Source organism: Melanerpes formicivorus, unplaced genomic scaffold, assembly GCF_026170545.1.
Source record: "Melanerpes formicivorus ecotype bairdi unplaced genomic scaffold, bMelFor1.0.p_v2 SCAF_28, whole genome shotgun sequence".
Taxonomy (NCBI): domain Eukaryota; kingdom Metazoa; phylum Chordata; class Aves; order Piciformes; family Picidae; genus Melanerpes; species Melanerpes formicivorus.
The window spans coordinates 4,923,614-4,935,859 of NW_027142380.1; the positions used below are offsets into that span (position 1 = coordinate 4,923,614).

Here is a 12,246-nt window from a genome sequence, read left to right on the forward strand (position 1 = left end):
CTGCAAAACAGCTCTCCAGGCTCCAGGTGAAGTTGTCAGAGGTGGAAACATGGAGGAAGTTGAAAATGTGCATGTAGAAGCTGTGGTTTTCCAAATGTTTGTGACATTTGGTTGCTGTGAATGTTCTCATCTCGACAACAGTATGTTTTTAAGCTCCGGGAAGTGCTGAGATCTGAGGGATCTTGCTGGGTGAGATTACTCTTTGAAGAAATGTTTCCTGCCAGCATACAGGGGAGCTGCAGTTAAATTAATGAAGGCCCTATTGTGTCAGTCAGAGGAAAAGAAGGGACAAAGTGCTTGGCATTGTCTAAACTTTCCCATCCAAAGCCCATTAGTCAAAACTTGTTCTCTCCATGGGGCTTAAATTAGGCGTGGAGTCACCTGTGCATGACCCCAGCAGCTTTGCGCAGAACTGGATTTAGCTATGCTGGAAGGGCACATCCATGCTGTGCTTGAGTGTGAGAGGGGAAAAGAGGACTAGCATGTCCTCAGGTTTTATTTTGAAGATGAACACTTTCTCTTTGGGGCTGGCACTTAAAGCAGAAACTAATAGTGGACAGTGCATACGCTGGACCGTTTCTGTCATCTCTGGAGACAATTTCATCATTAAAATAGGTGTTAATGCTTCAGTTCTCCATTTCAGTGGTGCTATAGCAGGTAGCACAGCCTGCTGACAAGGACATGTGGAAGGACTTGTTCACAACTTGAGTTGTGACCCACAGCAAATTACAGACTGTGGAAACTTAATTTTGCTCTATCTTGGTCAAAAGGGCAGCAGTTATTTAGATGAAGGTTTATTGGTGCTTGAATTGTTATGGGTCAATAATTGCAGCAGTTCAGTCTTCTTTGCTGAAAAAAGATGTGAAACCAAATGACAAGTGTGTATGCCATGTTTCTGTTAATTTTCCTGATTGTGGAAAGAGTGAGGCAGTTCATCTTCCACCTACAAATAAAACTTATGCTCACCACCTCCCCTGCTAGCTAATATTCCCAACTCAAGACTTTTGATCAGAGATTAGAAAATCATTTGGAGGATGAAATACTTTTCTAATCTCATACCATCACATCAAAAAAAGCTCATTTTTTTTCCTCTCTCCTGTTGGAAGGGAGAATCCCAGTGAGATCTGGAAAACCCGAGAAACTTAGTTTGAAGAGGCATAGAAAGCTGCAGTGCTGAAGGTCAAGGTTTGTCGAGCGCCTCTGACCTGAACTGGGGGGAAATTTCCCTTTCTTCTTCAGAATCCAAAGGATATCAGTGCCATTTAAGGGCTCTTATTTTTAGACTTGCCTATTATTTTACTAATTCAGTTATCTAAGGAATGAAAAAAGGACATTTTTAATGTTTCAGATTGAAAATAACAACTTTCTGCTTAGAAGGGCACATCTGACATCTAAATGGAGGTGCTCAGATTGTCATGGGGTTTAACCTGTTTTGGGAATCAATATTTCAAAAAATAAAATCCCACAGACAACAACCAACCAGACTAAAATCAAACAAATGAAAAATGCAAACAAAACCCGGCCAACAAACAGCCCAACCCAACCAACCAACCAAAAACCAACAAAACAAAAAACCCCACAAAAACCAAAACCCAAACCCACAAAACCAACTCCCAACAACCAAGCCAAAATACAACAACACACCAAACCTGAGCTATAAGCCAGCTTTTGTCTCCAGGAGTGTGGCCACAGCTAATGCAGAGTCCACTTGAAAAAAAAACTCAACACCCAAGCACCCCAAAACTTCAAAGCTGCCTTTCTTGTTTCTTCTCTTTGAACAGAGCTTGCTCCATTTTTCTTGCTCTTTATACATTACATTGGAGTAGGACCTTCTGACCTTCAAGAATGGGGTAAGAGGTTAGGATTTTGGTGCCAGATTGACTGCAACCTAAACATATGTCCTTTGATAAATCATAGCCTCTTTATGGTCATCTTTGTGCAGCAGCTTTTCCTCCCAAATGGGTCAGTGATGATCTTGCCCAGGTACTGTGAGGTTTAGTTTAAAGTCTCTCTGCATACAAAGTTGTGTAATGTAATAAATTAGATTCTTAGTTAAGAATAACCTTATGCAAATAGCATTTAAGAGTAACTCTCCCCAGGTATGTTCCTTTAGTTCTGTGTGAAGTATTCAATTATATTTATATGGTGAACGCCAATTAAAGCATCCCAGCCTACACAGACAATTAAAGTCGTTAAGATGAACCTCCTACTTGAGAAATTTACAATTAAAATCCTTTAGAAAGGGTTTAAAGCTGCAACACAGATAGTATTTTTCTGTTAATGTTTCTGTACCCAGTTTTCAAAGTAGGCTTAGCTGTGCAAACCAGAGCTTTGCTTGGAGTCAGTGAGTGCAGTTTCTTAAATTAACCAGCCACTAACATACTCCAGAACAGTTCTCTCTAACTCTTCTCCTGCTTTGTAGCAGAGTGATTGGCTAATTACTAAGTGGAAGAAAAAAATGATCTTGATGCTCACTGAAGCCCAGGTTAGTGCAGAGAATAGGTCTACGTATTAGCCAGGAGCACATCAGGTGCCAGCATCTTAACAAGAATGGCTTCTTTGTCTTTGCTCTTCAGTGGCCTGGTTTAAGAGCATGGGTACTACCCACATCTACCTCAAGGGAGGTTGTAGCCAGGTGGGGGCTGGTCTCTTCTCCCAGGCAACCAGCACCAGAACAAGAGGACACAGTCTCAAGCTGCACCATGGGAGGATTAGGCTGGATGTTAGGAAGAAGTTCTTCATAGAAAGAGTTGTTAGCCATTGGAATGTGCTGCCCAGGGAGGTGGTGGAGTCACCATCACTGGAGGTGTTTAGGATGAGACTGGATGGGGTGCTTGGTGCCATGGTTTAGTTGATTAGATAGTGTTGGATGGTAGGTTGGACTTGATGATCTCAAAGGTTTCTTCCAACCTGGTTAATTCTAGTCTAGTCTGTTGTTAAAGAGAAGCGCTCAAACTCTGTGGCTGTGGAAGCTCTTAAGAGTGTGGGTCACCTCTGCAAGGTGCATGCTGGGCTTCATGAGGAAATGCTTTCTCAGGCTGTAAAATAGAGGTACAAAGCTGCTAATAGTGTTGTTCCAGCTGTGTCCCTGGGTCTGAGAAAAGACTGCCATCTATCAACCCAGTTTAAATACCCAGCACTTAATAGCAGCTGTGACACCTGTTCTGTCCTCTTTCACATGTTTCTGGATACATCACCCACACAGATCATCTCTGCAAGCTGCAGGATAGGTGCCTAAAACAAATGCACATGCTATCTTTGATTCTGTACTAAATCCTGCTAAATCAGTCATGTAGAAAATGGTTAGCCTGGAGCACAAAGTATGGAAGCAAAAAGCTGTTAATCTAAATGGGCTATGTTAATATTTGGATAATAATGTAGCTCTGAAGATCAGGACTTTGGCTCTCTTCTGAAGATGTTGTCATTGTCTTATGCTTGGCTTTGCTTAAAGAAAAGAACATAGTGGGTAGAGGAGGAAGGACCTGCTGGTGAACTGGAACTGGTGTCATGGTGGTTTGAACACAGCCACCAGAAATTGTGGCTTACTCCAGAAATTGTAATGGGTTCCTTGTAGTCCAACCAGCTACTTCAGATTATGTGTCACATTAACCACAAAATCATTAAAAAACTAAAAATATGCTTTTGGTTTTCCTTGGCCAATTTCTTCAGCCATTTTTATGGTAGGCTGTTTGCTTCCCTGAGCAAGCAGTGAGCTGTGCATGTCTTGCAGCTTTCAAGGTTCCCTGGCTGTTGACTCAGGAAGGCCTGGATGACCTACTTGCACCAACCCCCCTGATATGCAGGTCTGTGTCCCTTCTTTGTTCTTTTTATGTCTTGGATTGTATGTGGAGAAAAATGCTCAGCAGCCTTGTGCTGATAGATTAGATGAGTACTGCCTAATTCTAAGCACTTGCTCCATCTTCAAGCAGGACTGGCCCCTGTGCATAAGTTAGTGCTTCAAAGTAAGGTGTCTCCAATTAACTTGGATGAGCCCATGCTAAAGGAACAGGTTTCAGATATATTGAAGCAAACTGTTTACATTGGTATCACCTGGGTTTGCTGCAGCCCATTAGCAATTTGGAATCATCCAGAGCAGCTGTCCTGAGTTGGCCACAGGTGTACCCCAGACCATGAATGTGATGCCCAGTATAAAGGGGGAAGTTTGCTGAGGCTGGGGGTCTCCCGCTCAGCTTCTTGATGACCCTGCTCCTCTTCCATCTCCTGAGGACTGCTTTCCTGTGTAGTGTGACCACTGTACGTGCACTGGGCTTTGTATACTTTATGTTGGCGTTGGTGTTACTCTTGCTGTTCCGTTTAAAGCATTTGAACCTGTGGCTCTCTCCTTTTCCTGATTGCCTTTCTCTGCTGGGGAGGGGTCATTGGGTGATAGAGCAGCTGCTCTGTTTTACTCCCAGATATGGGCTAAACATGGACAAGTGTATATAAAGGGGCTTTGTGCTGACTTAAGTCACTTTTGAGACTTTAGTTGCTCTGGTCATTCTTCACGGTCAGTTGGGAGACGTCGGTCAGACCAACTGGGAACGTCTGGTTCTGACATGAATCCGACCAGGAGATGGCAGCATTGATGCATGCAAGGAGCATCCAAAAGTGAAAATACTTTGAGCTGACAGAGGAAAAAAAATTGCCTTCGTTTAATTGGAAGACATACTCTCTTAGCAATACATGAATAAATGTGAAGAAAATAGCCCTCTTTTTAGCTTATTTTTTCCCCCCTAACTGGCTAACGCAAGTCACTAAATTAAAAATGCACTTAGGTTTGCATCTAAATATTGGACTCATCCTTTGATCTGGTAATGATTTAAGACAAGGAGTTAGAAACTCAGTACTCTTTTGTTCAGAAGTGCTTATAATATTAAAAGGCCAGAAGGGCAGTAGATGCTAGAATTGTCATTTCTGCACACCTGCTCTGGAAACTAACAACAGCTTTGCTTGTGGCTGTGAAATTTGGTTTGTTAAAGTTTAAATCTGAAAATTCTTGAGCCTTTTGTCTCAGTGCTGTAGTCTTTTTGCTCTTCTAGTATGTATACATGTGTACTGACATGGGGGAGGGAGTCTGAAAGCTGGAGAGTTGTATTACCTGGCATGGTAAATAAGGAAGGAGCTTATAGGGCAGCATCCATTTTCCCCTTGAACTTGATTTGTAGGATCTTGATTGTATCTTTCTGCTTCCAGCAAAGATGGGGATAACTCTTGTCTCCAGAGCTTGCTTGGAAAAATTAGCATGGCCCCTGTCAACAGGGTGTTATTGTCTGATGCCCTAATGTCATCTGAGGTAGCTGAGGGCCCAGTTCTCTACCCTCTCCATGGCTGGCTGTGCAGATGTTCAGCAAAGAGCTCATTTGTCACAGGGTCATCCCCAGAATTGGTAGGGTGCACCAGAATGGCCTCAGTCTAGCAGGCTGCATTGTGCTCTTATGTGGCAAGCAACTGGCCATGTCTTATGTGAATAGCCAAGAGATTAAAAAGCAATTTCTTTCTGGAATCTTGGTGGTTAGGGAGGTGAACAGACCCCCACTGAGCAAGGTCAAGTTATTGACTGTCTTCCTTGTCTATTTATCTAGTAGTGAATGCAGGTAAAAAAGCTTCTCGGTGGCCAGTTACTGTGCAGCAGATGTGCAATTATCTTTCACCTTTGCTTGTGCAATTTGCTTAGAGCAAATTTTCAGCTGTCTGAAAATTTAACTCTGAATTCTCTTGGGGCAGCATTTACTGTGCTGCTGCTTGAACATATTTAGTTAAACTAAACTGTGGAGATGGGAGCTGTGTTCTTTTAACTTTGGAAGACGCTGCAGTGATTGAGATCTGAGCGTAACAGATTGGAGGTTTTTCTGCACCCATCTGTCCCAAGTTAGTGTTTGTTTGGTTTTGTGTTTGGTTTTGTTGTTTTTTAAACTCTGGGCTGATAAGGTATGTGTGAAAGTATTCTTCTGTGATTCCCTTCAGAGACCAGTGTCTGACATCAAAAGGCTGCTTGGATTGTTATTGCTAGTAAGGTACACATGTAGGAACGAATAAGGCAACGTGCTGTAAGTTCAGGAGCACAGAGAAAATGTCACTGTTCAGTCTGATGTTGGCAGTTGCAGCCTGTGGCTTTTTGAGTCCCAGAAGTGCCCTATGAAGCCAATCTGACGGCGCAGCCCGGGTGACACGAGCCGTTATTTCCTTTCATAACAGCACAATGTAATCACTGTTTTTGTTCTTGTGCAGCCACAGACTCCCTTGTAAGCACAAATTCAAATGGGAGAAACATCAAAGTTAATTTGAAATGAAATGCACCCCAAGTAGTCTGGGGGAAATGGAGACATTACTTTGTAGGCACCCTTCTCCTGCCAAAACTGCAGCCCCCCAGATGTCAGGAAGCCACGCTGCGCTCTTTGTCTGGTCTTGATTGACTAGATTGTTTTCATCCCAGCCTCTTTAAAGCTTTCCTCCTGCCTCCATATTTTTAAGGAATAAAAAAGCTAATATAAGGACATGGAGTGTTATGAAGCATGAAGTTCTATAAATATTTATGCTGAACTATCAAAAAACTTGACAGTTCTTATTTTCTTGACAGATTGGGGTCACTTGTTATTTTTGACCCTGAGAATTGAAGAGCACATGGAGTTAGATCTGTTTGTAATGACTTTTGGATATTGTTGTCTGGTAAACTTGTAGGAATGTAACAGGATAACAGACTTTCTCTGGGTGTCTTTGTGAAAATAGAACTTAAACCTCGTACTGTGTTACCCACAAATGACCACTCAAGCTACTGTCTCTGTACAATCTGGCAGAGAACTCATGGTCTTTCTTTGGCATGTGTAGGTTTCTGAGTTAGCAGCTTGGTTTAGCACTTCAGATAGACAGTTTTCACCTAGGTTGCTCTAGCTTGAAGTACTCAGTGCTCACCTTTACATGTAGGAACCAGTTTGGTTCTGAGGCCAGTATTAGATTGGGTCAAGGAAGGCTAAAAACCTAGCAAAGGCTCACAGTGTCTCCAGTGTTTTTCCACAAGTCCCAGCACCACTTTAAATAGCCCTGGGGCCAGCTGAAGCAAATTATTCTTAAAAGTTGGGAGTGTTGATATACAGGCATTTAGTTTGGTTTTTTTTTGTAGAGATATGAGAGGTTTGTAACTCTCAGGCTTTCAGAATCTTTGTTCCTCAAAATGATGTGCATACAAGCTTGACTCCTACCTGAAGCTGAAGTGGACAGATCTGGCATTTTCAGAACAGCTGAAGGCGTGTGGCAGCAGCCACACTAGTGTGTTCAGCTGCAAGGGCTTTACTTGCCTAGTAAATTCATTGTGTAGGAAGGGCTCAATCTGATGGCTCACTTTAAATGAAATCCAGCATTCGCTAAACCTTAAATACATTGTGTGCAGCTAAAGCTAGCCAGTATCTCTTGCTGTCAGTCACTAGAGGGCACAAAGGACCTACCTAGGAAAGAAGTTTGTTGTTCTGCAAGTCCTGAATCTCCAGGACTGTGAAAGTGGGGGGAAAGAATTGCTGTGGCTGCCAAAAGATGGGATGGCTTCAGTGTTTTTATTTAATTAGTGATTTTTCATTACCTGAAGCTACTTCTAGTTTGGAAGTTAAAAATGTCAAGGGTACTTGCATTTTTCTTTCAGTCTAATTTTGTGTGCAGAAAGCATGCGGCTCTTGGAGCAAACACATAAGCTGCTCTTAAACAGCTTTTGAGTTCAGCTCACGTAATTACAAACAGTATTTCCTTGTTTCTCAGACTTTTGTACTAGGAACTATCTCCAAGGGTTTTGCTGTTTGACAGGTGAGGTAGCAAGAGGGGTTGCTCTTTGAACATGTGGTTGTCTTGCAGGTTGCATGCCTCATACGGGTTCCATCTGAGGTTGTCAAGCAAAGGGCCCAGGTGTCTCCTTCATCGAGCACGCTCCGGATTCTCTCTCACACCTTGTATCATGAGGTGAGTTCAGAACAAAATTTCAAAGCAGTTGCTTCATTCTTCCCACTCACTGCCATGTGTGTCCAGAAGCATTCCTACAACTTTATGCCAGTTGTGTGCTCTCCCAGCACTTTCTCATCTATTCTTTTGTTAAAAGCAGTTGGCATGTTCTGTCTGGGGGAGCCACACACACACCTCCCTCCCCCATGTGCATGCACTTACATGCACACTCTGGAAAACGTTTTCCTTCTCTCTTTACATCATGTACCTACGATAGTAAACAAAACAAAACCAACAATAACAAAACCCACAAAACCACAACCCCCCTCAACTAAAAAAAACAAAAAAGCCCAAACCAAAACTACCACCACCAAAAAACTCCAAGCCAAACCAATAAAAAAGCCAGCACCACAAAAAACCACCAACAAAAAGGGATTTAGCACTCCTGTGTCCAAAGTTCTGTTTGCATTTGTGCAAGTAGTCCTTGTGTGGAACAAGAGAACATCAAGTTTCTGTAATCTAGGGTTTGCTGAATGGTTTCCAGGTTTTGAAGCAGGCTCTGGAGAGGATATCTCAAAGGTGCCGTTTCAGAGAGGCTCTGTAGGAGCTCTGGAAATTAGTGCTCATCCAGTTTTTGTAACCTTTGATAAACAAGAGCTTTTTTGTCATCTGTTCAGTAGTTCTGCTCTTTATTCCTGCAGAAACCTGGTCACCAGTATTTTTACTGAGTCTCACAAGGTTTTTCAGGTTGCATTCCGTAAGTGGCTCCTAAAAACACTGTGAGGAAAAAATATTATACACATTGCTCTGTCTAGAAGCCAGGAAAAGGAAGACATAAATATGATCTTTAAATGATCCACTTGAGTTTTATTTGCTTGTAAATGAAAACTGTTGTGGTAACCCTGCAGAAGCTTGCTGAAACTTCCTTCTGTGACTTGGACATTCACTTCTAAAAGCTGATGCTCTCAAATGTGTCTGGTTTTCCCTTTCTTTATAGCTGGCCAGAGAGCTGTGAGACTTGCCATATACTGAATAAATTGTCCTATAAGATATTAAACATGGTTTCATAAACACTTTCAAAACAATTCAATTGTTGAATGTTATCAGCTGGTTAAAAATACAAAAGATGTCTTGATAAAAGCTCTGAATCAAGGCTAAGAAGGTGAACATAGGAAGCTGTTATCCTATGAGTTCATTTTGCAGGTTCCAAATATTTATGGCTTAGTGGACACTTGCAGGAAAAAAGTAGAATTTGATGTAATGTGTTTCTGTGCCTTCATACCCTTTTAATTAAAACTGTAAAGTATTCCCTCCCCCCCCCCCCCCTTTTTTTTTTACTGGTTATTCTGAACAATAGTTAAATGATCTTTGAAATGAGCATAAATCCCTCTGGCACTGTAAATCATGGAAATCAGTAGACAACTTTATAATCGATATAGGCAATTTGCAAGAAGTTCAGGTCTGACACTCAGTAAGGCTGTAATGCTTGCCTCCTAATCACCCATAAATTGTGGTCTTGGGCAAACTAATTCCCTACAGCTGATGCTTTCTTTTGTTTGGTTTACAGGGTATTCAAGGACTTTATCGGGGTTATAAAAGCACAGTATTAAGAGAGGTAAAACATTTGTCTCTTCTGTTCTTTATTAAAAAATTGATTCCTTCATTTTGTTTTCAGACAAGAGCTAGTAGTACAACTGAGATCAATTGTTCTAACCATGAGCTCTAAATCCTAGTGTGTTTTGTTCTAGGTAAATTGCTAGCCTGAGGTCTAAGCAGAATACTGGTAAAGTGCACTGAGAAAATCTGTGATACATTCAGAGTCATCTACCATCCTGTTTCTTAATTGTTTTGCTGCTAAATCATAAAAGGATGGAAATGTGTATGTTCAGTAACAATAAAATAAGACTTGAGGAAGTTTCCAGTACTTTGATTGCATCATGTGAAGCATACATGCCAACAGTGGTGAACTGGCTTCAGGCCAAATTTGGCACAGACAGATTTAGACCTCCTTTAAATACATTTGTCATCAGATACCAGGGGATTATCTGTCATCTGTATGCAGGGAGGATTGTGCTCTCTATTTTTTTTTGTATGTGTGCATTTAGTTGTCCAGTCTGTGATGTGGCATTACTTAACTGTAAATCAGAAGTACTTCACTGTTGGGAAGAAAAAAAAAAGGGAGGTTAAAATATTTTGGCCTAAACTAAACTCTTCATAAATGTGCCGTGAATTACAGGATTAGTGTCATGGAAGTGTTTGATGTGCTGTGTGAACTGAAGGCAAATTACACAATGTAGAAAAACACACTGATCAACTCCCAGGCTAAAACTGTTTTGGAATCAGATCCCAGGAGGTCGTCTTTTGACAAAGCAGAAGTTGCACCCTGAGTACCTGTGGTGGGTTAATGCCTATTCTGGAAAACAGAGTGGAGGGCTTCTGAGTACTCAGCCCTCCGTGCAGGGCATTTTCCCCATGGGAAACTGAGTCTGTTCCACTCCCCCCTCCCTGCTCAGCTAGGGTATAAAAGCATTAACCCACCACAGTACCTGATAGAGATGAGGCTTGATTCCTATGAAAATGTAACCGCTATTGTCCAGGAAGGGCTCTTTAGCTGCTCTGTTCAGTGCGATGTGAGTGAATTTGTCCCCTCCTTATTAAACTCAACTGCGTAAATCAGGTTTGGATCTCTGCCTCTTTTGTTTTTCAAACACGAGATCTGTTGGCTGTGTTACCATTGATAATAAAGCCAGTTGCAGAGGCTTTTTTTAAGCCTTTGTTCTGTAGTTCTGCTTTTAAAAGCCTTTCTTCGTTCTGAAACCTGTTTTTAGAACGGTTATGTTAACCGGCTCTTGTTACACTTACTGAGTAAAGATGGGTATTGCCTAAAATAAGAAATGCCAAATTTAGTGTTCCTTAAAGTGCTGACAAGTGATAACACACTGCAGTCTATTTTAGCAGTTCTGAGTGCTGAAAAAAAAAGCAGTTATTTGTGCAGAGCTGCCACCTGCTTTTCTGCAGCGTAACCCCCGCCGCAGCTCCGTCCTGTGCTTATTTTCTGGCTCACTAAATGCACGTTCGTCGCTGGGGTTTCATTTGGAGACGGGCACAAAAAAAAAGGCCAACGAATCATTTTGATTTCTCTGAGGGGTTCTGAATAAATGAATAAATTTAGATGCCGTTGCACACAGATTTTGCATACTAACAGGTAGATAAAACACGCAGTTCCTACCGGCTGCTATTCTCCTTAAAATTTGTTTTGACGTCTGTCAGGGTGGTAATTAATTTGCAGGCCATATTCATGGCAGAGCGTGTGACCCTGCTGAGATAACTTTGTTTACTCAAAATGGCAGTGCTTTGTTGGAAATTTAATGGGGGTTCTCTCCATTATGTATATTCATAAAAGATCCTTCAGAACCGATTTCATTTGAAGCATTGCTTTTTGGGGGGAACTGTCCAATGGAATGAGAAAGAGATGATTTCCAAACGAAACGGGCTTTCTCTTCAAAATGAAACAAATCATAGGTGATGTTTAAGAAAAAAATAAATACAAGAAAATCCTTGAATTTAATATTGTTAAGGCTGTTGCATTTTTCTGACACTAAATATTGTAAAGTGATGTTCAAGAGGGGATCGGATGTGGCGCTCGGTGCCATGGTTTAGTCATGAGGTCTGTGGTGATGGGTTGGACTCAATGATCTTTGAGGTCTCTTCCAACATGGGTGATACTGTGATGTCCACTTGAGTAAGAGCAGCATACTGAACCTTCAGCTGGAACTGTTGTGAGCCTGACATTTCATCTTGCTATTTCCCCTTCCCTTTAAGTCTCTTTCTTCCTTTAGGGAAAGTCTTTATTTTCAGGTAAAAATCTGGCTTAATTCATTATGGGGCACATCCAGGTAGCTGCATAGTTTACACAGGCTGATATTTAATTCCATCTGACTTTTTCATACTTATGGAGTTTGTTTATATGCTTTGGTTCTTCACTTGCACAACCCCCTTTGTTTAGTCACAGTGGAGTGAGAGTTTTGGAAAGAGGGGCCTCAGCACGTGATGATTTCACCAGAAAAAAAACCTGGAAGAGGCTGTCAATATTGATACTTTTCAGATGATGATATTCTTGCACTAGAAACATTGTTCAGCCAGAATTTAGGAAAGTTTAATTGTTGCAATGGGATAAAATTTTGCCTATAATTTTGATATAATTTTGGGGGTTTTTTATCTTTCTTTTAAATTTGCATGTTCTGTGCTATTACATAAAGCATATTTCAGTGCCTGGACAGAGATCTGCTTGCTTGGACTTGAGCGAAACTGATTGTTTTTAAAGGG

The 12,246-nt window shown here is 41.5% G+C and overlaps 1 protein-coding gene across 2 annotated transcripts in view; it reads left to right on the forward strand.

Annotated features, from left to right (window-relative positions):
• Nucleotides 1–12,246, forward strand: part of SLC25A26 (solute carrier family 25 member 26) — a 91,235-nt gene that overhangs the window by 12,502 nt on the left and 66,487 nt on the right. For both annotated transcript variants that reach the window (XM_068154313.1, XM_068154315.1), the window contains exons 4-5: nucleotides 7,837–7,941; nucleotides 9,488–9,535. In XM_068154313.1, the coding sequence (XP_068010414.1) occupies nucleotides 7,837–7,941; nucleotides 9,488–9,535 (153 nt within the window). The remainder of the gene's footprint in view (nucleotides 1–7,836; nucleotides 7,942–9,487; nucleotides 9,536–12,246) is intronic.